This window comes from Hyposmocoma kahamanoa, unplaced genomic scaffold (assembly GCF_003589595.1).
Source record: "Hyposmocoma kahamanoa isolate Upper Pololo Valley unplaced genomic scaffold, ASM358959v1 88, whole genome shotgun sequence".
Taxonomy (NCBI): Eukaryota; Metazoa; Arthropoda; class Insecta; order Lepidoptera; family Cosmopterigidae; genus Hyposmocoma; species Hyposmocoma kahamanoa.
Genome location: NW_020654466.1, coordinates 6,876,327 through 6,901,784, shown reverse-complemented (window position 1 = coordinate 6,901,784; position 25,458 = coordinate 6,876,327). Strand labels below are relative to the sequence as shown.

Genomic DNA, 25,458 nt, shown 5'->3' with positions numbered 1-25,458 from the left:
ACTATTGTACCCAAAAAAATGTAAATACCTAAATTATTCGCTAAAATGTACAACTTATTTCTTGTGTTGACCAATAAGTATAATTATTAAGTTCTTTCCATCGATCGGTTATTTTATTTGAAAAAATTAAGCATTTACTTTATTACTATTTAAATAGGTAGGCTGTATGTTATATCAGCAAAGTCGCCGCGTTACCACCCTAATGCTCAGGCCACATATAATAAATAAATAAATAATAAATAAATAACGCACACACTCAACATAGCCCCGCACTAGGGAAACCCTGTGTCGCGGGTGCTATGGACACACACATAGACAACCACAAATTACACCCAAACTCACGAGAGAAATAAATGTAGGCCATACAAACATTTCTCCCGGCCCGGGAATCGAACCTGGGACCTCTGCGTGGCAGTCCGGCATGGTAACCGTTCGGCCACGGAGGCAGTTATCTGCCTCATATCTGCATGGGGATCCAGTAATCTTGTTGAGTTCAACGCCAAGAAAACACAGGTTTGCGCGTTAACAACAAAATTGTCGCCGTTCCTTCCCATGCCTTCTCTGATGAGCACAGCACTTTCACCTCAGAGCAGTTTCACCTTGCTCGGTATGGAAATCTGCTGTGATTTGAATCCAAGGAGCTACATCGAATCTGTGATCAAAACAGCCTCACGGAAACTCGGAGTCCTGAACAAGGTGCGACGTTTTTTCACGCCGGACCAGTTATGCCTGCTGTACAAAACACAGGTCCGGTCTTGCGTTGAGTATTGTTCGCACTTGTGGGACGGCTCCGCCAAGTACCTACTCGATGCCTTGGATAAATTACAGCGTCGTGCTACTAGAATTATAGGCGACGAAGAGGTCTCATCACGCCTTGAACCTCTGCAACTGCGTAGAGATGTGATGCATCGCTTAGCGCCTTTTACCGCATGTACCATGGTGAGTGCTCTGAGGAGCTGTTCAACCTCATCCCCCCTTCCCCGTTCCTGCTCAGAAGCACGCGTGCTGGCCTTCGTAGTCACCGTTTCACTACCTGCCGCATTCCATCGCGTACTAAAAGGTTCGGTGGCTCCTTTCTCTGCCGCACGGTTGACAAATGGAACTCCCTTCCGGCACATGTCTTCCCTCCCTCTTATGATATGGGGTCCTTCAAACGAGGCGTGAAGAGGCATATTGTAGGCAGGCAGGGTGGAGGCGGCTAATGCAGTGAGGATTCCATCGCTGCACTAGGTTCCTTCGCGTTAGGATACCACTTTCCACTTAACATCAGGTGGAGTGGAGTAATTTGCCTGTCAGGGATAAAAAAAAAAAAAAAAAAAAAAACATAGAGGCGGCCGCGGAAGCGTTCCGGGTCCGCGGGAATTTTTGTAATGTACGAGTTTATATGAACCCTGCCACACTGAACCGCGCGGCATATATGTTTGCACGGCAGGGTTCATATAAACTCGTAAATTACAAAAGTTCCCGCGCCCGAAACGCTTCCGCGGCCACTTCTGTATGTCCAGAGCATAAGAGCCCAGTTAAGGCGCGTTTATTCGACACGAATTTCATCGCGTTCACATCACGCCGCCGCACGGTCGTCGCGCAGGCAGGTACGTACATATACGTATATAGGTATTAATATTATTACTATTATTAATCTTATAAATACGTACCCACCTAAGTAACCTAGTAGGTACTTTTATTATTTTGTGGTATGCTGTCTAAACCAAGTATGACGCAAATCAGAGCAGGGGTTAAAAACCAAACTACACTTTGATTCACCCACTGTTAGAGGTTGTTTTATAAAAATGTCATTTTGAGACTTTGTTGTTTGCATTGAAGGACTTTCAAGTTTACAAAAATGTTTGGAATAAGATTTTCCATAGAAAAAGGGTTTTTAGGGGTTGTTTTGAAAAAGTTCCCAAACAAATTTTAATACCCCCATAAAAAAGTTAGTCTTTTACCATTTGCATAAAATAGTTATACTAAGTTTAGTCTTCGTATGTTCATGAAATACGATACTCTCTCTCGAATTTCGAAAAATCCGTTTTCAGTACGCCTAGCGCCTACCTACTAGATAAAAGTAACATACCCTCAAGTTTTCATGTTTCAAGAACTAATTACATAGTTTTTGCTGTGCGCCCCTCCACCAGTGAATTGTAATACTTTTATAGGTATATAGATTTTGAAAATGAACCTTCCGAGCAAATAGAATGTTCCAGAACCTTTCAAAGATCCTTAATATTAAGAACAAGTATGTATTTAAAGGATATGATCAGGGTTGTAATAATTAAACTCATGCGTACAGTTGACGATTTCATTATCTTAAAGGTACGAATAGTAAAAATATTATAGTGTACGGACATGATTTTTGACGCCCATTATGTAATAGTAAGAATATAATATATCAAGAAACTAAGCTGTCTACAAGTGCTTTCTTTATTTCACGGCCCAATGCTGCTCCTAGTGGTGGTGGTACAGCATTCCCGATCTGAAAACAGAAGACGCATGTAATTTAAAAATACATTTATATGCTCAACCGTTTAGTCTCATTGTAAAAAGTTAAAACAATTTTGTTGAGTCAACACATAATAACACATTTCAATGGCGCGGAGAAAAAACAAAATCGATTCCGAGTCTTTGGTGTGGTCATATTGTTAAACACACCGTCAGCTTGATTTTGATTGCATCTCCCGATCGGGAACTGCGTCTTTTCCGAGTCGAGGCGTACAGTATTGCGGATGGGCTACTATTTTTTGAATACTATGATTTGAATTAAAATCAGGGCCCGTAATTACTAAACAGGAAATACAGTTGTGACTGCATTTGCTATTTCGTATTAAGTAACTTTACTAGTGTAATATAGTTCTCCGTACCCTTAGTAGCAGTAGAGCTCCTTGTGAAAGAGTACTGCCGCCTTCCCTATGTCTACCGCCAAGCCGTAATGTCAGCGTTACTGTGTTCCGGTTTTGAAGGGTAAGGGTGCTGGTGAAATTACAGGCACATGGGACTTGTCAACTTACGTGTCAGGTTGACGGGCGCAGTGGTACTGCCCCTCAGATCTTTGCAACTTAAAGCTCTAAGTGGCACTGCAACTGTTATGGACAGGCGTGTCGCTTACCATCACGCGCACGACTTGTTCGTCCCGTCACTTGATGTTATAAAAAAAAACTATTTTTACAAGTGTTAATCCCTTGGTCAAATAGTAATTATTTATAATTTATTATTAAATAAGCTCATTTTTGGGAAGATCCAAAAATTCGCTTATTTAACACCGACAAATTACTTTTGAGTTCTAAAATGGTAGAACTAATCAATAATATTGAAAATGAATCATCGCCATAAAATTGATGAAGTATTCCATTGAGTTACAAATAAATGGACGACGGGTCTAATACAAAAACCACGAAAAAAATGTCCCAATTCAACCTATTTAAACGTAGTGACATGTAAAGGAAAATGAAAAAGCTAAAACGTTGAATTTAAATTGTAATGTCATCGCAGTACTGTCTAATTTTGCTTGCTTCGCTGTCAGTCGAACAAACGAAGACTAAAGCGTGAATGACGCTCTGTATACGATTTTAACGCCCTATAAGTTCGGACACTTTTTAGCGCGGACCCGACGTCCATATAATTGTAAGTCAATGAAGTATTCCTATAAAATTTTACAAAAGTTTTTGGAACATTGCCATTCCAAGTTCACTTACCAAATTTTAAAAACCAGATGGTGAACATTTATAAAAAAAATAGGACGTTCGGTAACTTTCATTCGATAACTGTGTTCTGAATAATGTTTGTAGCCTTTGCCGGTCGAGAAGTTCGAGTAATCGTACGAGTGCGACGTTATTTCGGTTCGATTTCGAATACGACAGTTTGACGTTCGATTCGGGTGTTGTGAATAAAAATGAAAAGAAATAGGTCGACAACTGAGTTATCGTAAGGTTCTGAATCGGCCCGCAGGACTCTTTACTCCCAACCACAAGAGAGATGCCTGGCTCTGTTTAAAGACCGCGCGCAAACAAAGTGGAAGTAGAAAAATATTGTAAACTTTTGTTACCTGGCGGTGCTTGTCCTGCACAGAGCCGGCGAAGAGGTAGGTGTCTCTGAAGCCCTGCGAGCGCGCGCATTCGCGCACCGACACGACGCGGTGCTGCGCCGGATGCAGCACGCGGCCCTGTTTGCCCATCGGCTCGGGATCCGTCACCGTCGTGCTGAAGTAGCCCGTCCACGACACGCGCCCTGGCACACCGTATCCGGAATCAAACACAGTCCATTGATTGGTCGGCTATCTTTCTTCTAGGGACTTCGAAGGTTCAAATGTGACTACCGAAAGCAAACTAAATTACCATATAAGCCGGCCCAGTTGTTGTGCCTGTTACCGGTGTGTGGCAGGCACCAAGGAATGAGCGTGTTCTCCTGCTTGTCAGCCGATTGACACGGGGCGCCCGCTGCGCATGCGCAAACGCCGCGCAATGCGCCGGTTGACGACCGCCCGTTCTTCTTGTCGTCGTAACGGTACTGCAACACCTATAACAAATGGCCTTGTTGGTTATCTAATACGCAATAAATGCTACATCACTAATGACTTGTCTTACACACCTTACACTTGGTTCCATCCGATAGAGTAACGGATATGTTGGGCAAATCTCTCCAGTCAGATCCGGCGGTGGCCGGGATTCTTGAGATTCTAGCTTGTATTAATGGTGCCATGTTTTTGCAAATGTGATCTCGCAATTTAGCCGTCTCGTCTTTACTTCTGACCATTCGCTGGAAGTGGCTTTCGGGCATGGAGCCGTACTCTATTTCGATCTTGTTAGCCCCGTTGCTTATTTCCGGCAGATCACTCATGGCGTCGTGTATAGTACAGGTTCGTCTAGGTGCCGATTCGTCCCATTGAATGTTTGACATGAACCTTTTACCGTCTATTGTAGTGGTCAAAGAGCATGCCCGTCTGCTGAACACATTAGTTGGCTCCGGATAGAATGGCAGTTTGTATCCAGGAGCTGCTGCTAAAATTATAAGTCTCCTACGCGTTTGTGGCACCCCATAGTTACCCGCTTGCAAGATGCCGAACGTACACTGGTACCCCATATCCAACAACGTTCTAAGTGTCAACTTGAGAACCATTCCCTTCTTGAAAGCAACAAAGTTGCGAACATTCTCGAGTATGAAATACTTTGGGCGGTAATAATCACAAAAGGAAAGATATGATGCCACTAAGGAATTTTTAAAATTTGAGTATTCTCTGGAATTGAACCTATTCATACCAGAAAATCCTTGACAAGGTGGGCCACCACAAAGGAGTTCAACTTCTCCTTGCATGGGTATGCGTAAACCACCGGCGCTGTGAGTAGCTCCAGACATAGCATCTCTCAATAATGCATTGCAGTCTTCGTTAAAAACTGTGCAACCCTTATTATTTATAGAGTAGGCGTGAGCTGCAGCTTCCAAATTTTCAATGGCCCATCGACATTCGGCTATACCAGCTTGATGTAGTCCATCAGACAAACCACCACATCCAGCAAATACGTCTAACGTTCTCAGTGGCTTTATTTTTTTCTCTTCAATTTTTGGGTTATTGACCTCCTGAGGCTTGCTGGATTTTCCCTTACCTTTACCTTTGTCTTTACCTTTATCTATACGTCCTATGCAAGTGGCATGATGTGGCACATCAACAAATTCACCAGATCTTTTATCAAAAGCCATTCTAAAGTAAAACCTGGTAGGATCTTTTTCTAGCCACTCGTGAATGGAATTTTGGTCTGGGATATTCTTTTCGTAAATGATCTGTGTAGTTCCAACGACGGCAGAAAAAGGTACTTCTCTGATTTCATCAGTCCAGTACAGAATATTGAGATCCTCATGTTGAGGGTATTTGCTTGTAGTGTTTTCCGGTCTATACAAAACATTCACTTTTAAATAAATATCCTGGGGAGCTATAAGTTGCCCTTCGCCCTTTGCAGTAACTGCAGCAATGTATCCCACACAAAATGGTTCTTCGGTGTCAATATTTGAACCTCGTAAGTTATTGTCGCTTTTACGATAATATTCAGGATATATGTTTTCATCCACCTTTTCTAATTTTATTTTAGTACTGTTATTGTTGTTCTTAAGCAGACTATTCTTCAGTTTGAATGTTCCTGGTTTCAGGAAAACTCCTTGTCCTTTCTTGTACTCATGATTTTGCCATTTCACCACAGTCCACTCTGTTCTATTAGCTTCTGTAACAATATCAGAATTGACCTCAAGCTTGCCTAATACTTTTGGAATATTTTGAGCATCGCGTTTCGTTTTACGTTCGCACGAAGGACAGAATCTATGTTTTCGTAACTCATTGGGACAAAAGGGATCTTCGGGAAGATCTTCAAAGCGCGCAGTAAACCTTTCGTAGTATTTGTTATAGAAGTAGGTTTTACCGTCGTCTTCAAAAATTTCGCCACTAACTTCTTTGCCACCAAGTTTAAACCAGTCTTTGGGCACTATTCTTTTTTCAACATACGCTTTGCGCAATATAGATGATAGTGGAGCAGCGTGACAACATTTATCTCCTAAAAATACTTCTCTTGGGTCTCCTACTTCGCCTAACACAGTATCTATGGCTCTTATAAATACTTCTCCATGGAAATATTCCATTTTTGCATTGACTGTATCTTGCCACATATATACAATTCGTGCCACCAACGCGGGAATGTTCGCTTGCGAAGTTTCTACCATTACATAATCTCCATTTTGGAATTCCGTACCATCAAGTTTCACTTTCCCGTAGTAAACTTTTGTGGCATCTGCTTTTATAGGCTCACCAAGCCATTGTATATTTCTGTTGGTTCCAATCAATTTTACTGGGACTGAATCATCCACTTTTTCATGAACTTTCTTTTCTACTACTTGTTGATATTCATCGTCATCTTCAGGTTCTGAATCATTAGCCTGCTGCACAGCCATGTTGGGACAGAATCGGCGAACACAAGCCTTTTTCGTGCGCCCATGTCCACCGAATTTAGCCATAGCTCGACAAGCTTTGCATTCGCCGCAGTCTGGTAATTGGCATGCTTCACATATGCCACAGCGTTTTCTTCTTAATACTAGCTCGTGATTTGTTTTATCCAACTGATGAGTGAAGAAACTTTCAAAAGTTTTTCTCACTAACGATGTAGTGGTGGCTTTGGTCCAAGCTTTTTTATCGACTTTCTTATAGTTAATCTTAGCGCGTGCTCTACGTTTCCCAAATCTGATTCCCATTAGTTTAATAAGTTCCCGCATACATGGTAATGTTATAAGTGGATCGTCATCTTCATCAGCTTCTAAGCTGACTACTTGGTCACAAACAAATTGTGCATGTTTATGGAGCATTTCCTCACTCATCTTCTTATCATCAAGGTCTGGAATAGTTCCTTCTCTAACAACTTCTAGCAAGTCTTCATATGTAGGTTGCAGGTAGTGATACTCTTCTAAATATTCTACAACAGTTTTACTTAACCATATTTTCTCATACAAATTGTTCATAAGAGGTGCGTACCCTACACTAGGTTTCATTAGATTATATTCTCCAAATTCAGTTGAAAGGGTAATGCAGTTTTTGTCGCCGCCATCGAAACCGTGGATAAACCTGATAAGCACAAATGAAAATTAAAATTTCCATGAAGTTTATAAAAACTTAAAAGTCCTGCATGTGTCATGTAAACTCACCACTCAATGATAGGACCAACATCTTTAACAGGTATAGACTCCTCATCAATCTCAGGAGAATCTGCACAAATTGATTTCAAATACCCTGACATGTAGATGCGAACATCGTTCTCGATAAGACCTCCATCTATAGGGCATAAGTGACCATGTTGGTCAAAAATTGAAAAGCTAGTTATGTTTGTTTGAGGTCTTTCCATAATGTCACCTTCGTCACCTGCAAATCATACCGACAACACAGATGAAATCAATAATTTATCTTTAATAAGAAATGAAACTATTTTTCCGGATTGAAATTGCGTATATTTGTTTTTTCAAACAAACCAACGTTTCGGTCAACCGTGACCATGGGACCTTTAAAGGGCCCGAAAAGCCCGAAACAAATATACATGACATAAATGACAACAAATTAAACTATTACCCGCAGATAAAACTAATTTCTCATTAGTCAATGCAATGAATTCTTCTACAGCATCTTGTGGGTGTCCTTGGTAATATATTATGTCTGAATTATACACAAATTGCCCACAAATATCACATTGTTCATTGTCAGGAACGTTTGCTTTAACATTATTGGAATTGAAATCTTCTGATTCTGTTTTTTTAAGTATATTGTTCTCATTTTCATTCTGGTTTAATTGATGCTGACTTAAATTATCTGATGTACTGTTTCCATGATTTTCATCTGTTTTTGGGCTGGTGTTTGTACTATTGTTACCCTCTTCAGAGGTTTCACTGTCCATGTCATGTTTTTCATTATGATAATTGCCAACAGTGTTACTTTCAATAAGTAAATTGATCGTCTTCTGGTAAACTTCTGTCACTATCAAGTCCACAGATTCTTTAAATGTCTCTTCCATTTTTTTTGCACTGTCATCTTTGAAATTACTATGTATGTCATTATGTTCATTTTTATGACTGTTAGACCCATTTTCTTCTTTACAATCATCATCATGTTCACTTGCTTTAAGAACTTGATTATTTTCATCAACAATACTTTCAGTTGCATTACCTACCTTTTGCTTTTTCTGTAATTAGAAATAAAGGGATTCTTTGAGGAATTCAGGATTTATTGCATAATATTATCTATTAGATAGTTTTGAAACCACAATACACATTCAATATGGACATTAATGTTAACACAAAACAACCCAACAATCAAAAATTTAATTTCTGTTTTGACAATTGCTATTTAGAAAATAAGATAAAATATATGACACTAGCTAAAGTATGCATTATTTTCAGTTGATGAATACGCAATGCACCTATTAAACTTTTTGCCTAGTTTGGGAAGTAATTTTATGTATGCCATATAAACTGGCAAACCAATAAATGATAATCCAGGTGGAATGGAGAGTGGTTACAGCTGTGCTAAGGATCAAGCATGCCACAGATGTGGGTCATGTCCACATCTGAAGATGCGGACGCGGATGCGAATTTTTCATCGATAAAATCTGTAGATGCGGATGTTTGAAAAAAGTTTTGGTTCTTTTTCCGAATATATGTGGATAATTGTGGAGCTGGTGATCACTAGCATTCATCTCCTGCATCAATTGAATTATCATTAACTTAAGTAAAAGATAACAAGTTTACCTAATTCTATTACAAAAAGGATGAAGGATGGAAAGCATAGTAACGTTACGACATTTATTAATACAAAGTTCTTAAGACGAACAGAATGCGAAGAGACCTTTATGCGAATAGAGCTGCCTGCAGCAGATAAGGTATCTTCGAGATTTTCGATAGAAAATGGCAGTTCGAAGAAGAGATAACCTGTTAAGGATCCTTAGTATTTTAAATATGTACATATTATTTGTTATAATATAACAATATATAGATACGGTTAACATATCGATACATATCCTAAACTATCACAAACGCATTGACAGACGTACAACATAGGATCATAACATTGTGTGGGATGACACTGGCCTTCATTCAACCTTTCAATATCGCACACAGAAGTGTAGCAATGCTGCTTTGTGATCGAAAGATGTGGGATAGTACATGCCCAGGGAAGTAGAATTTTGTCGCTATACCTACTGCTCGTAAGGTTGTACATATGCTTGTCGATACCTTTTCTAATTGTATGTAAGTTAATATAAGTACTCAATACTTTATAACTTTTCCATTATGTTAACAAGTATAAACAAAAAAAAAAACAAATGTGAAAATCTTTTCTCGAAGAAGCTAAACGCTGCGCTCTGTACAGTTCACTACAGGCATCGACTAGGAGTTCATTCTAACCCATTGCCCCAAATACTGTTGCTGCCAAACACAATTAGAAGACTGAAAAGAGTGGATGTGCTGTGCAATTAAGGGAAGATAAGGCAATGGCCTTAACCTTCTGGAACACATCATCTGATTAAAGTCTGGTTGACTGATTGCAGATTTCAAGGAGGAAAACAAAAGTGAAAATATAAAATAGTAATGTTTATATTTAAATAAATATGAATTAGATGTAGAGTAGCAATTAAAAAAGCATCAACGTAATAAAAAATGAAATTTTTTCGATTTGTAATATGGCAGAAACAGGTGATTTAAAAATTGATTGTTTAACAATGATTGATTCAATCAAACTTGTATAAATAAAAAAAATATTTAATTTTGTAGATTTGAATTATCAAGTCTACAAAATTTATAAGAAAGCAAAATCAACTTCATACTACTTAACGCAATGACATTCCACAATTTTTTTCTATTTTCAAACTGGATCTAAAATAGAGATGCCACGAATAGTTCGCTCTCACGTTCACGCTGTCGGCCGAAGCGCCGAATATTCGGCTGTCGAATGTTCGGCGTAAGATCTGTGCATTTCACACGCGACTTGTTACGACCTGTCTCATTGCGCTGCGTGCGGAGGTAACGGGGGTGGGGTGTTTTTGTTGAAAAATGATAATAATAATAATAACGCACACACCCAACATAGCCCCACACCAGGGAAACCCTGTGTCGCGGGTGCCATGGACACACACATAGACAACCACAAATTACACCCAAACTCACGAAAGAAATAAATGTAGGCCATACAAATATTTCTCCCCACCCCGGAATCGAACCTGAGACCTCTGCGTGGCAGCCCGGCATGGTAACCGTTCGGCCACGGAGGCAGTTAAAATCAATACATGACAGTGTCTGGACCTGTTTTGAAGAAGTCACTACAATACAATAATATGCAAAATTATGAGGATGTGGAGAAAAGTTCTGTTGCACATGAGATTGGTTTTTATTTGAAAACTGTTTGTCTAGATCGGACGGCAGATCCTTCGGACGATAGATCCTTACAAGTGGTGATCAGCAAACACAAAGCAGTATCCAAACATGTCGAAAATTAGCTTAAATATAATTTTTATAAAATTATATTAAATATAATTAATAAATTAGAGTAGCTCGCACGGTGCAAAATCGAACGAACGTGTTTTTGTATTTCTCTGCTTGCGTAGTTGTGACGACGCGTACACAATAATACGAAGCGATGGTCAAGTGCAATAAGTGTTCTAAACTGATTAATAAAAAGAACCCTGGGATTCAGTGTAATAAATGCTCAAAATGGTTGCACTGTGTCTGTGCGTCAATATCTGCGGAACAGTTGAATGCATTGTATACCACGGATTGTGTCGATTGGAAATGCCGTTCCTGTGCCGGGAGTTCACCGCCGAAACGGACCTGCATCATGCCAGATTCAGAGGATGAGGAGAATACAACCACAGAAATACCCTCTTCTACACAAAACAAAATCACTCAACAGATATTGTCGGACATTCGTCGAGAGGTTCGAGAGATTATTCGTAACGAATTGTAAACTACCCTCCAATTCTTATCGGACAAGGTCGATGATTATGAACAGAAAATTAAAGAGTACGAGAATTCAAATAAACGGATTGAACACCATTGTAATGATTTACAAAATAAATGTAAAAACTTAGATCTCAAAAATGAGGTCTTAGAACAAAAAATCAATCAACTTGAGCAATCACAACTGTCTAATGTTGTTGAGGTATGTGGGGTGACAGAAAGCGAGAAAGAGAACACAAAGTCAATTGTTGATGCCATCTGCAATAAACTACAACTTCAACCCGACTCAATTATAAATGCATATCGCAAAAGGAAACCCAAAGTCGGGACAGGCGTTAAAAACAATCTGTCTACTATTACCGTAACATTACGAGAGGGGTTCCGTGACCAATGGATTGACGCCGCAAAGATCAAAGACATCAGAGGCATGGATATATGGGTATGGCGGAGAGTAACAAGATCTACCTCCGTGAACCCTTAACACCATTCACGTCTTATCTGCTCTGGAAAACTAAACAGGAATTAAAATTCACTGAGCTTTGCAAGTTTGTTTGGTGCAAACGAGGCAACATAATGGTACGTAAAGAGGAAAAAGAGAAGATATACATAGTGAGATCCGAAAAAGATATTTCTAGACTGTCTGCGGAATTCAAAAACGAATGAATAAGGAACAATTCCTTGTTAGTAAAATGTCGTTTGTATACATTTTTGTTCATAAATGGCTAATACACTAAATGACATTCAAGAGGACAAATACAACAACTGGGAAAACTTTGCCAGACATATTCCACCACAGAATAGTGCAATGCTAATATTCCACGTTAACATAAGATCAATGTTAAAAAACTTTGACCAACTGGAGTTTATTGTACTAAGCAGTAAACGACTTATTGACGTCATAGTAATTTCGGAGACAAATATTAAATATCAATGTAAATCCTTTTTCGAGCTGCCTGACTATGAAATGTATACGGAGTTGAGAAAAAATAGAAGTGGCGGTGGTGTGATTGTTTACATACATAAAAGTGTTCGATTTACAAGACACTCAGTGCGCACAAAAAACTTTGAGTGTATTGTAGGCCTTATTGAAAATAAGTTTAACCAAAAAATTGTGTTGTGTGCTGTGTATAGACCCCCCGATACTGATCGGACCAACTTCGCCCTGGAATTATCTCAGGTAATAAGTCAGCAGTCAACTAAGTTGAACTATGTTTTAATAGGAGATATTAACATAGATTTAAAAATGAATTCAGCAGCTAAATCATTATACCTAAATTCACTGTGTGAGGTTGGTCTAGAATGTGGTATAAGCCAATATACGAGGGTCGAAAATAGATCAAACCTAATTACAAGATCATGTATCGACCATATTTTTGTACGTAGCTTAAACTGTACAGTTAAAACAGCTGTGATAATCAATTCGTTGGCTGATCATTATATAACCGGTTGTGCCATAATAACAAATAACTGTACGCGTCACCTTGAGCAATCTAAGGCTATTCTCAGACTTGATCATAAAAAAGTTTGTACTGAATTAAAATTTGGTAAACTGGAATGAAGGTTTCAAATATTCGAATCCTAACGATATTATGGATTTTATTACAAATAAATTTGAGCAGATTTATAATAATAATAAGTACACTACACACATTAAGTTAGGTAAAAGACAAAATTGTAAATGGTTAAACGAGAGAATATTATATATGATACAAAAAAGAGACGAGTTACATAGTATTTGGAAAAGAGACGAAAGTAATAGTGCGAACCGATTATTGTATAATAAATATAGGAATAAAACGAACAGCTTTATAAATAGCTCCAAAAATAACTATATTAAAAATGAATTATGTAAAAATTTCCGTAACCAAAAAAAGTTTGGGAAATTATAAACACTTTATGTGGTAAAGTAGTAAAATAAATAGATAATATTATATTAAAATATTTTCCGATTTCACCCAAGATATTAGTAAATAATTTTGCAAAAGAATTTAAAAATAATGTAAAAAAGATATGTTTACAGTGTGATAGGCTTTTAATGGACGAGCATTCTTATATGTATACGAAAACCGGATCTTACCATACGTCTGAAAAAAGCCAGTTGCTATAATGTCTTCTCTATTGTAAAACATTTGAATGTTAATAAAAGTCCCGGAATTGATAATATTGATAATAAAAAAAAATATTGATAATAACAGACTGCTCATTTGAAGTATGTAATTTCTGACATTACCCCGTTATTAACACACTTAATTAATAGTTGTCTTGAGACGTCGTTGTATCCCGATGATTTGAAGGTTGGATTAATAAGGCCCATTTACAAGAGAGGTTCCCATAGGGATTTAAACAATTATAGGCCTATAACAATATTACCTTCTATCGATAAAATAGTCGAGAGGTATATTGGCAACGGAATAAATAAGTTTTTAAACGTGCATAATATTATCAGCGATAAGCAATATGGATTCCAAAGTAACCGAAGTACGTCTCAATTATTATCTCGATTTACTAATGAAATCAATGAATACTTGAATGATCGGCAGCATGTTCTTGTAGTCTTTATTGATTTTAGTAAGGCATTCGAAACTTTAAATTTTAAAACGCTTTATTCTAAATTAGAGCAAAATGGTATACAAGGTCCACTTTTAAACTGGTTTAAAAACTATCACAGCAACCGACGTACATGTGTTAACATTGCAGGGGTGTTAAGTGAGGAAATTTTGACTGAGGAAGGCACGGCACAAGGCTCAATTTTGGGTCCGACCGAATACTTGATTTTTGTCAATGATATGTGCAACATTTTTACAGATGTCTCGTTTTACCAATTTGCAGACGACACTTGCTTGATTTCTTCACACAAATGCATTATCGAGGCGCAAAAAATACTACAGCATAATTATGACCAACTATGCAAGTGGGCTCACGATGTAGGGCTCGTTATTAATTCGGACAAAACGAAAATGTTGCATATACATTCTCCATATGTCAAATCTCTGTCAATACCGACTATCATAACACACACACACGTATGCTTACATGACGGGAGTTTCGTAAATTGTGTGAGCACCTGCAGTGCCTTAGAGGTGGTTCATCAGCATACTTACTTGGGATTGATTATAGATAAAAACATGAACTGGAGACTGCAAGTGGATCATGTATGCAAAAAATTAAGAGCTCTTATTGCCAAAATGTCCATATTGAAATACAAACTTCCTTATAAATTGCTTAGGATGCTGTATGTGTCTCTTGCTGATTCTATTATAGATTATGGTTTGTGTAGTTATGGACGCACTTATCCGACTTATTAAGATCACATTTATAATCTGCAGTTATCTCTGCTTAAATTAATTGTTCCTTATAATATAAAAATAAAATTTAAAGATGATTACAACAAATTGTTTCAGCATTGTCAAGTTATAAATGTTTTTAATAAGACACAAATGCTATTCGTTTGTCAAGAATACAATAATTATAAGCATAGTTTGCGTGAGAGAACGCGTTTGGGAAATCTGCGCGACATATCATATTTGCCGAAGTATTTATTGCCGGGGTACAACAACGTTTACGGAATGCGTAAGCCAGATTTCATGCTGCCGAAAGTGTTGAACGACCTTCCAGCCACTGTACTGGTCGACCTGGAGGATAATGTCAAGAAGTGTAAAGCCATTCTTAAGAGACACTATCTAGGTGGGGCGTCACTTTTGAATGGCACGTAACATAGATATACAGTGTAATTTTTTAAGTACCTAGCTTGTCAACTCTTCACTAGGCCGTTAAACCATAAGGTTTCTTACCTAGTGAAAAGAATAATGTTAATATTTTTCTTTTTGTTATGAATAAACTAAAAAAAAAAAAAAAGCTAAGATTTATCTATCTTCTGGCAGTAGTATTTATAGTGAGGGGCTATTTTCAGAAGCAGGAATTGTTAATAAGGAAAAGGGCAATCATTGGTTACCAACCAATGCTGAAAAAATTGCCTGCCACTTTTTTAAGTATTAAATAAGTAATAAATATTAAGTAATAAGTAATAAATATTTTAAGTATGAAAGCAATTTTAAACAATATCTACTTTTTTCCATTCTTTGATATTCAGTATTCGACCGAATAGTCGTAGTATTCCGCCGAATACCAAATACTTATTAGAAGAAATTGGAAGAAAATTAAATATTGGAAGAAATTGCTACATAGCAATAAGGCCGCCTGTTGCACATTGAATTACCACTACTGTTATACTTAAGCTATTGTACTGGATTTTAATTGTAATTTTTATGTGCAATAAAGAATATTTCATTCATTCATTCATTCATTCATTCATTCATTCATTTCATTCAATACCAAATATTAACAAAGTGGCCGAATAGGCCGAATACTAAATAGTAGCCAAATATTTGTGGCATCTCTAATCTAAAATAAAAAAGGAAAATAACCGGTCAGACTTTTGAAAACACTCTATTATTTTGGGGATCTCATAGTGATCTGCAATATCTGCCATCATGTGTATTTATAAATACATTACTCTAGCAGTTACCAACAGTTTTAAGTTCTTCATTTCCTTCTGAACTTCTACTCCTTTTTAATGTAAACAAGGTGCTAATTTTTAACTGATTACTGTCTGCATTTCGAAGGCTGCGACGGGTAGCTCTGCAATTAAGGAGTAATAGAATCTGTTATACAATATAAATAAATTAAATAAATATTAGATACATCACATATATTGCTCTGATCCAAAAGAAGTTAAAGCGTTTGTATTATGAAAATCAGAACATCCAGACCCGAGACAATATAGAAAAGTTAGTTTTTCTACTTGACATGGAATGATCGCATATTGCAAAATGGCATTACAAAAAAGTTTTCTACACTGACCCAGCTGGGGATCGAACTCGAGACCGGTGTGCAAGCAGTCAGATCGTCAAATATGCAAATAAATACATTAGAATTGAAAAAAATTTTTTTAACTAAATTGTTTTTTCAAACAAATCAATAATGTTTATGCGCTTTAAAGGTTACATAGTTATAGCTGACTGATTCACACATGACTGTGACCATGTGACTTGTAATGAACCCAAAATGTTAGTTTGCCTGAAGAAACAATTTAAATTAAAAAAAATAGATTTATTTCCAAAAATAGTCAATATTGAATTATCTTAATATTCAGGTAAGAGTATACAAGTAATATTAATCAATTGTTATTAACATGTTTCCAAATTTCTATCATATAACTTAATTTAATAATGTACAAATTAACAACGTTTACCTTGTAGCTGGTGATTTTGGTATAAATTTGCCAGAAATGGAAGATTTTTCTGACAAACACGCAATGTCCTCAGATGTAGATTCTTTGCACCAATTACTACTCAAAATTACACCCTTTTTCACCGAAGCAGGCATTTTAATATATATAATATCACTTGCCTTTATATCATAATGGACAATTTCATGTAATATTCAGATAAATCAAACAAAATAAAACTAACCTATCGCACGTCACACAGCAAAAGGCGGGAAAACGTTCATACTTTTTTTTCTTGTTTCTTGGCTTTTCGCGGTTAGAGTTTCAGCCACTATAGGTAAAAAAAAACAATTGTCTGTCTGTGTTCGTTAGAGAGGTGGTCATTATTACAACAACAATTTCGCAGTGCAATAATCTTAAGGCCCATTTAGATGGAGAGAGTTTCTCGTCTCGAAGATACGATTATCGAAAGAATATAAAAAACTTTCCTTGTCTAAACATACGCGATTATCGCCCTTCCACGTGAGCGATAATCACCTCGCCTTTCAATATTGAACGTCTCCGTATAAACAGAACTTGAAAGCAAAAATCGTATTTCGAGTTTTTGCCGTTTCTACCATGAGTACAGTGCGCGAGGGTGTTTTGATTATCACTGCTTTTCTAAGACAAGAATTTAGAGTTTCCTCGAAAAGGAAAAAAAGGGTTAAGAAATGTAGCCAGTGAAATGATACACTGGCCAGGAAACTTCGGCATTATGGTGTGGCGGGACGTGATCTCGACCTTCTTAAATCGTATTTGCGTGGTAGGGTACAGAGAGTCGATGTTAACGGTACGATTTCCACTGCTGAAAATCATACGCAGATCCTGACTTGAGCATTGAGTAGAATTCTGGAATACGACCCTAATACGAGACCTATGGTTGGCACGCGTGTGAGGCTAACTAACCACTTCTAGCGATGGGCGAGTCGAGTTATTTAACTCGGTTAACTCGAGTTACTCCTATAACGAGTCAACTGGAGTTACTTTTTCATGAACTCGAGCTAATTCGGTTGACCCGCTCCGCCCGCCGCCGACCCGAATACTTCATTCATACAGCGCGTCGGTGACCTCCAGAGCACGCTCGAGTCGCGAGCGATGGGCGAGTAGAGTTATTTAACTTGAATTACTCCCACAAGGAGTCAAGTCGAGCTATACTTTGTGAACTCGAGCAAGCTCGGTCGGTTCGGTGACGCTCTTGCCGCGGTCGGCCGACCGATCGTGTCCAACTCGGTGAATCGTCGGTTCGACTTTACTCGCGACTCGCGGTTGCTCTGTCAAACACCGAATCGAGTTGACTCGAGTTAGCAGTCAAGTCAACTCGAGTAACTCCAGTTGAAACAAATACAACTCGTCTCATCGCTAACCACTTCTGCTGTACTTTCTGTTCTGTGCTTGAGACCGACGTACAGAGAGAGGACGCGCGATTGTGAAGTCTGTTCGAGACGAACTTGCACTAGCGACTGGAAACGAATGCAATTCACCGTGCGGGATTCTCTCCCCGAGTAAAGCGGGGTGGTGTATTTCCATTCATTCGCCTGACTAACGTGTTGTATTGACTAGGTAACCAAACATTATCGATTATTATTTAACAAATAATTTTATTATGAAAATAACCAACCAATTTTTTTTAAATAAAATAAAAATGAAATCTTTGAATGATACTTGATAGGCAGAAAAAATTGGCCTGAGTGGCTTCTGATAAAAAGTCACCTGTATACTTCCATTTTATAATTGAAACAAACATTATGTATGTCTCTCTCTGTCTCTCTACTTCAATTAAAACTACTAAAATACTTGCATCCATGGTCACGAAATAGATTTTCAAAAATTGATTTGACATGGCGATAACGAAACTATAGGCTGCATGGTTTAAAGACCTTTGCGCACCCTGCTTGCCTTTCCGCAAGGAAAGGAAAAAAAAAGACGAAAGTTTTTTTATGTTTTTAATGCAAATTATATTATTACATTAATAATTACTTGTTATCTACACAACGTTTATAAAATACGTTTACGAAATGCTTTCTAACGTGGCGGCGAGAGCTCGTAATATTATTAAATTCAAGCGTGTGAGGTTATATTCTGCGGTATCGTTTCCAGATATTGATGTAGATTATTACTGTAATGAACAGAATTCGGAAGAAATTAAACAAAACATAGCCAGACGTAAAGGTATTGGTGACTTGCAAAAGGTCTTAGAAATGTATAATATTTATAAACAAACTTCGGTGACGGATTCAAAATACGACATTATGAAAAGGAGATTCTATAAAGAACTTAGCAGTTTACCTAATAAAACACACCCTTCTGTGAGAGATTATGAGGAGGAACCACGGTTAGTACATGAATTAAACGACAAGAGGGATTATGGTTCCCACACACCACTAGAATTTAGTGAGATAACTCGTCGCTTGAATCTTATGCGTACAGATAAACTAGGACAGACTTGTGGACATAAGAGCTACTATTTTCTAGGTGAACTGGCAGAATTGGAAGAAGCTTTAATAAAATATAGTGTATCAGCATTGCTGAATAAAGGTTTCGAGTTAGTGTCAGTACCTGATATACTGCCCAGCAGTATTTTAGAAAGCTGCGGAATGACTGTGAATAGAGACCGTACACAGGTATGTGCCTCAGAACACATGAAACAATATTTATAAAAAACTTTTTTCTTTCAAAGCTAGCCTTTACTAGGCTTGGCAAAGCATTCAACAGTGATTATTTGAGTGGTAGGGTATGTTTGAATGAAATGCTTGGTGATGTTTTGTTTTGGATGGACAAATTGTTAGTTGCTTATCATAACACATACAGTAGATGCATATAAGAGCACCTAATGTTCATCCACTGAGAATCTTCAATTGAAAAGAAGGCTCCAAATTACAGCAATATTCAACTGTTAATGAACAGTGAAGAAGAATATTGTGATAGAACCTGCATGTTGAAGAACTTTACATAACCCTTGGAAAATGTGTGAAGTCTCAAGCAACATAGGGCTATGGCCTAAAGTTTTTAATTACACTGCCTAGTCTTAGGATGTTTAATATAATGATGATCTTAAACAATCAGATAATGAAAGTACTTTACAAATTGGTGCTCTCGAATGGGATGTGCCCCTAAAGGCTCTGGGTGTGAGGTTCTACCATTAGGTGTTAAGAAATGTGTGACATGTGTAAGAAAAACATAACAAGTTAAGAATTACATTTGCAAAGTTCCCAAAAATATTGTATACAAAATATGTACAGTCCATCAAAGAATGTATTATCTGGAGTTTTATTATTGAATTTCATAAAATTATCACAAGTATGTACAATCATCAACTGAATTCATTCTGTTTCCTTAATAATTAATCAGCTACTTTATTATTTGTTGCTTAACAATTTAGAACACATTGTATAAACAACTTAAGATTATTATCTACCTTGTTTAATATCATAATAAAATTTTAACCCAGTACATGTTTAAAAAATATATATTATTATATCTGTGACGTCACGAGAATGCCCTGTACCCATTATGCTTGAACAAGAACATCATTATAAAGCTCACTACAGACGGACTGTAAACTTGCTCAGTACTTCAAAATGACTAATCTGATTAGCCCCATATACAAAACTCTGAGTTGCTAGGATATTGTATAAGTTTGAATGTATTATGGAAAGATGATATTTTTGAATGCATATTTAGAAAAGTTAGACAAAATTTGATAATTTTGGTATCCGTAATAAGCACCTTGATGCTTTTTGGTAACTTGATAAGTAAGAAAACACCATAATAATAAAAAAAACTAATTTCAAATTTTTGTCGAGTTTTGATCATTTTTTTTTAGATTTATTCCTTAGACCCACTTCACCACGGACCGGACTTGTACCTATCAGGCACAGCTGAAATGTCATTAGCAGGGCTTCTTATGAACACCTTACATGCCAAATCACTTTTACCACTCAAGCTTACCGCAGTCAGTAGATGCTACCGAGCAGAAACATCAAGTGTATTGGAGGAGAGAGGTATTTATAGGTACATGGTACATTTTTTTGAATAATATTATTTTACTTTTAAGTATTTGTTTTTATCACATTCCTGTTCTGTTTTCTTACCCATAAGTAGGTAACATTATTTTATTGTTAAGGAAATGCATATTTTACTTATTAAATTATTATTATTTTACATACAGAGTCCACCAATTCACAAAAGTGGAAATGTTTGCTGTGACCACTCCTGATCAATCAGAGGAGATGCTTGAATACTTACGCGAAACGGAAGAGGAATTATTCACACCACTAGGCATTCATATGCGTGTCTTGGATATGCCACCTCATGAACTTGGTGCTCCTGCTTACAGGTAATTTTGATACAATAAATTTAATTGCAATTATAGGTTTAATTATGTTGTAGTATTTATTTGTTCAGAAGAAGTCAAGTCATAAGTAGAAAGAAAGGACATTCATGACAAATGATGACCGCAGTTGTTTAGTGGCTTACACACCAGTTTTCATGGTGTCGCCAGGTCCCGGGCTCAATTCCCAGCTGGGTCAATGTAGAAAAACTTTTTTATATTACTTAGATGTGGGAGGTTGTGATACTGTAATTTTTTCCGACTTCCATAACACAAGTGTTTTGGTTACTTTGGGTAACCAAAACATTTACTATATTATTTATAAAGGACAGCAAAATATAAATTAAAAAAGTATTTTGTTCTTATGTAGAAAATACGACATTGAAGCATGGATGCCAGGTCGGAGAAACTTTGGAGAGATTTCTAGCTGCAGTAACTGCACAGACTACCAGTCCAGGAGGCTTCACATCAAGTACACTCATAATAATGCTACTAAGTATGTCCACACACTCAACGGTACAGCATGCGCGGTCCCCAGAATGTTAATAGCACTTTTAGAAACACATCAAGACCCTAAAGGAAAAATATCCATTCCTAAAGCATTGCAACCTTTTATGAACAGAAAGAAATTTATGAGCAAAAACTCATCAGTGCCTGATTTAAAATTGTCAAAAATAAAGAAGTGAAAGCAACAATTGAATGTTTTATGTATTTATTATAAAAGTCAGAAATTGAAAATATTATTCCTTACTCTTCTTCAACCCTTTATGTTGTTTAGAAAATTTTTTAATCTTAGCTTTAAATTGGCCTAAATCTACACTTGCATCTGAAATTGATGGGGCTTCAGCCACTTTTTCTTCTGGAGGCAGATAATCTTTCTGTCTCAGTACATTCTTAGCACGCTTAGTGTTGGCCTGTTTTTCTTCCTTCTCATGGCGATGTTTTGCTCTCTTTTGCTCATCTTTGAGGAAATACTCACCTGTCGCCAATTCTCTGTCAATTTTACTCTCAGGTTGTGGTGGCGGGAATGGTGTATAGGACTTCTGCTTGACTTTCTTTTTAGGTTGTTTCCTTGGAACATTCTTACTTTTAAACTTAGGCAAAAATCTATCCCAACTTTCATTTTTCAGCTTGGGATCTTTCATTAATTCTCTTTTAATCATCAAACTCTTTATGTTGTACATGGGATGTATATTTTTCATTGTGTCTTCAACAATACGTCTCACTTGCACTAAGCCCTTATATGGGCCCACAGCAGAGACAGTGTTACCTTGAACCAACACGTAACATTCAGTGAGCAATTCAATGGATTTTAATGTAACGCCATTAGGGCCTATCAAGCGCTGTCGTCTTTTTAAAAATGTTTCTTTTTTACTCACAAATGAATTTATTTTTATTATATCACAGCCTATTTCATCTTCCAGGACTCTAACAGCTTGTTCGAATGGGACGCTTCTGGAAAGTAACTTCATCATGTCTCTGGCTTTGATGATAATATATGGATCCCATGTTTTTCTTGTAGTTTTGACAATCAGACTTCCTTCTATCAAATCCAATTCGGCGACGATATAATGTTCTTTAAGTACTTTTTGCACGAGGGGCCAGCATTCCTTGAGGTATTGTTCGCGATATTTTGGGAATAGAGTAGCGAATTTGCTCTCTTCGTGTAAACCATGAGGGTTATCTTCTGGTGTAAATTTCGGTATCTTCATAGCCCATGCATTTTCGGCGGGGCCGGTTTCCAGTTTTTCGTCTTCAGAATCCTGACTCTGCATCTTTAGTGTTCAGTGTGTGTGTGTTAACCACAGCAAAAATCACAAAGCGATATTAAAACGCGCATCACACATCATGTTCGGGATTGACATTTACAAAAATACACTGTCCTTTTTTTTTTTATTAATAATTTTGGCTTGGATACAAGTCCTTTGAGTCATGTCTTCGTTTAATTATCGGATGCTCAGTAAAAATATTCCATTGTAGTTCTAATAGATTGTTTTCTATTTCTCTTAAATAACTTAGTTCACTTATTCGGTTTTTAACATAGTCTTTTAAGCGGCGGTAGTCAATAGGTATTTATGTTTTCATTTTCACATAGATCACATTATCTTCTATCACTTTGAACAAAAACTTTGAATTCGTAATTAGTGGAATTTTCAGGACAAAATCTTTTGTAATTTGGTTTCTGTTAAGGAATATAGTTCTAACTTTCTTCATCGCTATTTCTTTTTTCGTTTTTTCTTCATAATATACTGAAAATAAAATTAATAGTGTTTGTAAAGACTGTAGTTGTAACTTCAAAAGCCTGCCATTTCTTTATTCGTCCCGCTTCAGATAAACCACAGCGTACTTTATATATAAATAAGCTGCTAGCGATAATACGTAGGTACAAAATGGATTGGAGTAGTGCGTGGGTCTTGTATTTTCTAGAACCATATGTATGCAACCGAAGAACTCATTTGAAACCCAAAACATCCAAACCACAAAATTAAACACAAAGTTAACGATGCATGGAACCGTATTAATATTATAAAATTACCAGTCAATGAATTCAAAGCGAAAAAGTTCATGGCAAATTTTCGTGCGTATGTTCGTAAGAAAAAAACAATCTATAATTTCGGGTATGGGGGTGGAAGATGTATATGACCTATATGGTTCGTATATCGCCATGAAAAATTTCTTGTGATCAGTGTATGGCTGCGAACGCACTATAGACACTGAAGATAATGTAAATATTTTTATAGCATTGTATATAAGTACGTCTCGCGTGCAATGAAATGTAAACGTTTGTTAATTTTCGGATATATGTAATATATATAATAATATTAGAAATATATAATATACATAATAATGTACATAATAAATATATAATATTAGATATTCCAAAACCAAGTACCTACTTTGTGTTGTGTTCAAAAATATGTAGTAAGTAATCATGTCATGGATTTTTTTTCAAGTTTACTTCTATTTCAGAGAAAAGTAACCCACCTTATATCGTGCATCGCATCGCTATTCGCATCGCCTATCGCAGTAATGTGAAAACGCGGCATAACTTCGCGACACTATCGTGCCTAACTTTATAATAGCGAAGTGACCGTTTACACATGCGTATCGTGCATCGCATCGCTATTCGCATCGCCTATCGGACGAATGTGAGAACGCGGCATTAGAGGGGAGTTTTTGTGTGTGTAGGTTTGTAATAAGGCCCTGCGCAGACGACAGACTATCCGTGACGCACTTTTTAGTCTGTGAAAATAGAACCTATGCAATTATATGCAGTAACGCACACGACGCGCAAAAAGTCCGGCGCACAAAAAATCCGTGTAATTCGGGCAGACCGCACCGCGCCGCTCCGCACAAAAAGTGTGTGAAAAACATTGAACGTTTGCTTCAACGCGCGCTAACGCAGACGGCGCACACTTTAGTCGGCAATCTGCATTTGCTGGGGGTGGACGTAATGCATGCGATCTATTATCATGGCGCCAGAGGTCGATGTAACTATGTTAATTCAAGAAATACAAAACAGACCAGCAATTTATGATACTTCTAAGGCAGAATATCATGATAGACATTTAAAAAGAAAAATGTGGGAAGAAGTGTGCTGTAATGTTTATTCCGCTCCTGTTTGGACATGTTTGATCTCTTCTTCACTTCGCGATCTCTGCACGATTTCCATAGCGTCTACGTCCCTACAGCTCTGCCGACAAAATGAGCGAAGATGTGCGTCGTGTGCGTTGAGTCTGTGAAAAATCCGCGACCGACTTTTTGCGCGCCATGCAGACTTTTTGTGCGCCGCAGACTCGATCGCACAAAAAGTGTGCCGTCTGCGCAGGGCTTAAGTGAGTGGAGTGTATGTCTGGTTTTTATATAACTATGAAACAAAGTATTTATGGCAGGGAAAATATTTTGTAGGCGGGTAGTGTAAAGGAGATTGATTTGTGAACTTTTGATATTTATATTTTATATCAGTGAGACACGCGTCAAAATATTCTGTAGAATTTTTTTTAAGTGCGAATTTAAGAGTGAATTGATTTAAGATTTCTTATAGGCGGTGGTATGTCATTCCATATTTTGGATGTGTTGTATTTGAAACAGACACAGAAAGCAGCCGTTTTATGGGTAGAAATAATGAGCGGTGGGACGCATGCTCTAAGGAGATTATCACACTGCAGCGCGCCCCGCGACGGAGCGCGGACCTGCGTTTTTTAACGTTGTACTGAAGTACCTCAGTTTGTATGGAAAACACGCGCCGTCGAACACACTGACAACGCTTCTCCGCGGCGCGTGCTGTCTTACCGCGCCCGATGTCGATAAATTTGTTTGCTATTGAAAATCGACCAAAGTCATCTTCATATTATCTTCAATTTTTGTAATGAAGTTGAAATTATCCATTTATCGATCTGGT

The 25,458-nt window shown here is 37.3% G+C and overlaps 3 protein-coding genes across 6 annotated transcripts; 1 reads left to right on the top strand and 2 right to left on the bottom strand.

Annotated features, from left to right (window-relative positions):
* Nucleotides 1-2,291: 2,291 nt before the first annotated feature.
* On the bottom strand, nucleotides 2,292-16,837 carry LOC113235580 (DNA (cytosine-5)-methyltransferase 1-like). Of its 3 annotated transcripts, XM_026471328.1 has the most exons (9): nucleotides 16,712-16,833; nucleotides 15,986-16,098; nucleotides 8,087-8,693; nucleotides 7,669-7,882; nucleotides 7,524-7,588; nucleotides 4,582-7,436; nucleotides 4,329-4,509; nucleotides 4,040-4,221; nucleotides 2,292-2,473 (listed from the first exon to the last, which is right to left on the bottom strand). In XM_026471328.1, the coding sequence occupies exons 2-9, from the start codon at nucleotides 16,004-16,006 to the stop codon at nucleotides 2,390-2,392; spliced, it is 4,209 nt and encodes a 1,402-aa protein (XP_026327113.1). In that variant the 5' UTR covers nucleotides 16,007-16,098; nucleotides 16,712-16,833; the 3' UTR covers nucleotides 2,292-2,389. The 3 variants fall into 3 exon arrangements, with proteins under 3 accessions (XP_026327113.1, XP_026327114.1, XP_026327112.1); XM_026471329.1 differs by having other exon boundaries at nucleotides 4,582-7,588; nucleotides 15,990-16,098; nucleotides 16,712-16,837; XM_026471327.1 differs by having other exon boundaries at nucleotides 4,582-7,588.
* A 1,775-nt stretch (nucleotides 16,838-18,612) lies between these two features.
* On the top strand, nucleotides 18,613-21,757 carry LOC113235581 (serine--tRNA ligase, mitochondrial). Of its 2 annotated transcripts, none has more exons than XM_026471331.1 (4): nucleotides 18,613-19,347; nucleotides 20,550-20,737; nucleotides 20,895-21,062; nucleotides 21,427-21,757. In XM_026471331.1, exons 1-4 carry the CDS (start codon nucleotides 18,742-18,744, stop codon nucleotides 21,740-21,742), a joined length of 1,278 nt encoding a protein of 425 aa, XP_026327116.1. In that variant the 5' UTR covers nucleotides 18,613-18,741; the 3' UTR covers nucleotides 21,743-21,757. The 2 variants fall into 2 exon arrangements, with proteins under 2 accessions (XP_026327116.1, XP_026327115.1); XM_026471330.1 differs by having other exon boundaries at nucleotides 21,409-21,757.
* LOC113235582 (KRR1 small subunit processome component homolog) lies at nucleotides 21,743-22,911 on the bottom strand. Its single transcript, XM_026471332.1, has one exon. It carries the CDS (start codon nucleotides 22,829-22,831, stop codon nucleotides 21,797-21,799), a length of 1,035 nt encoding a protein of 344 aa, XP_026327117.1. The 5' UTR covers nucleotides 22,832-22,911; the 3' UTR covers nucleotides 21,743-21,796.
* Between the last annotated feature and the right edge of the window lie 2,547 nt (nucleotides 22,912-25,458).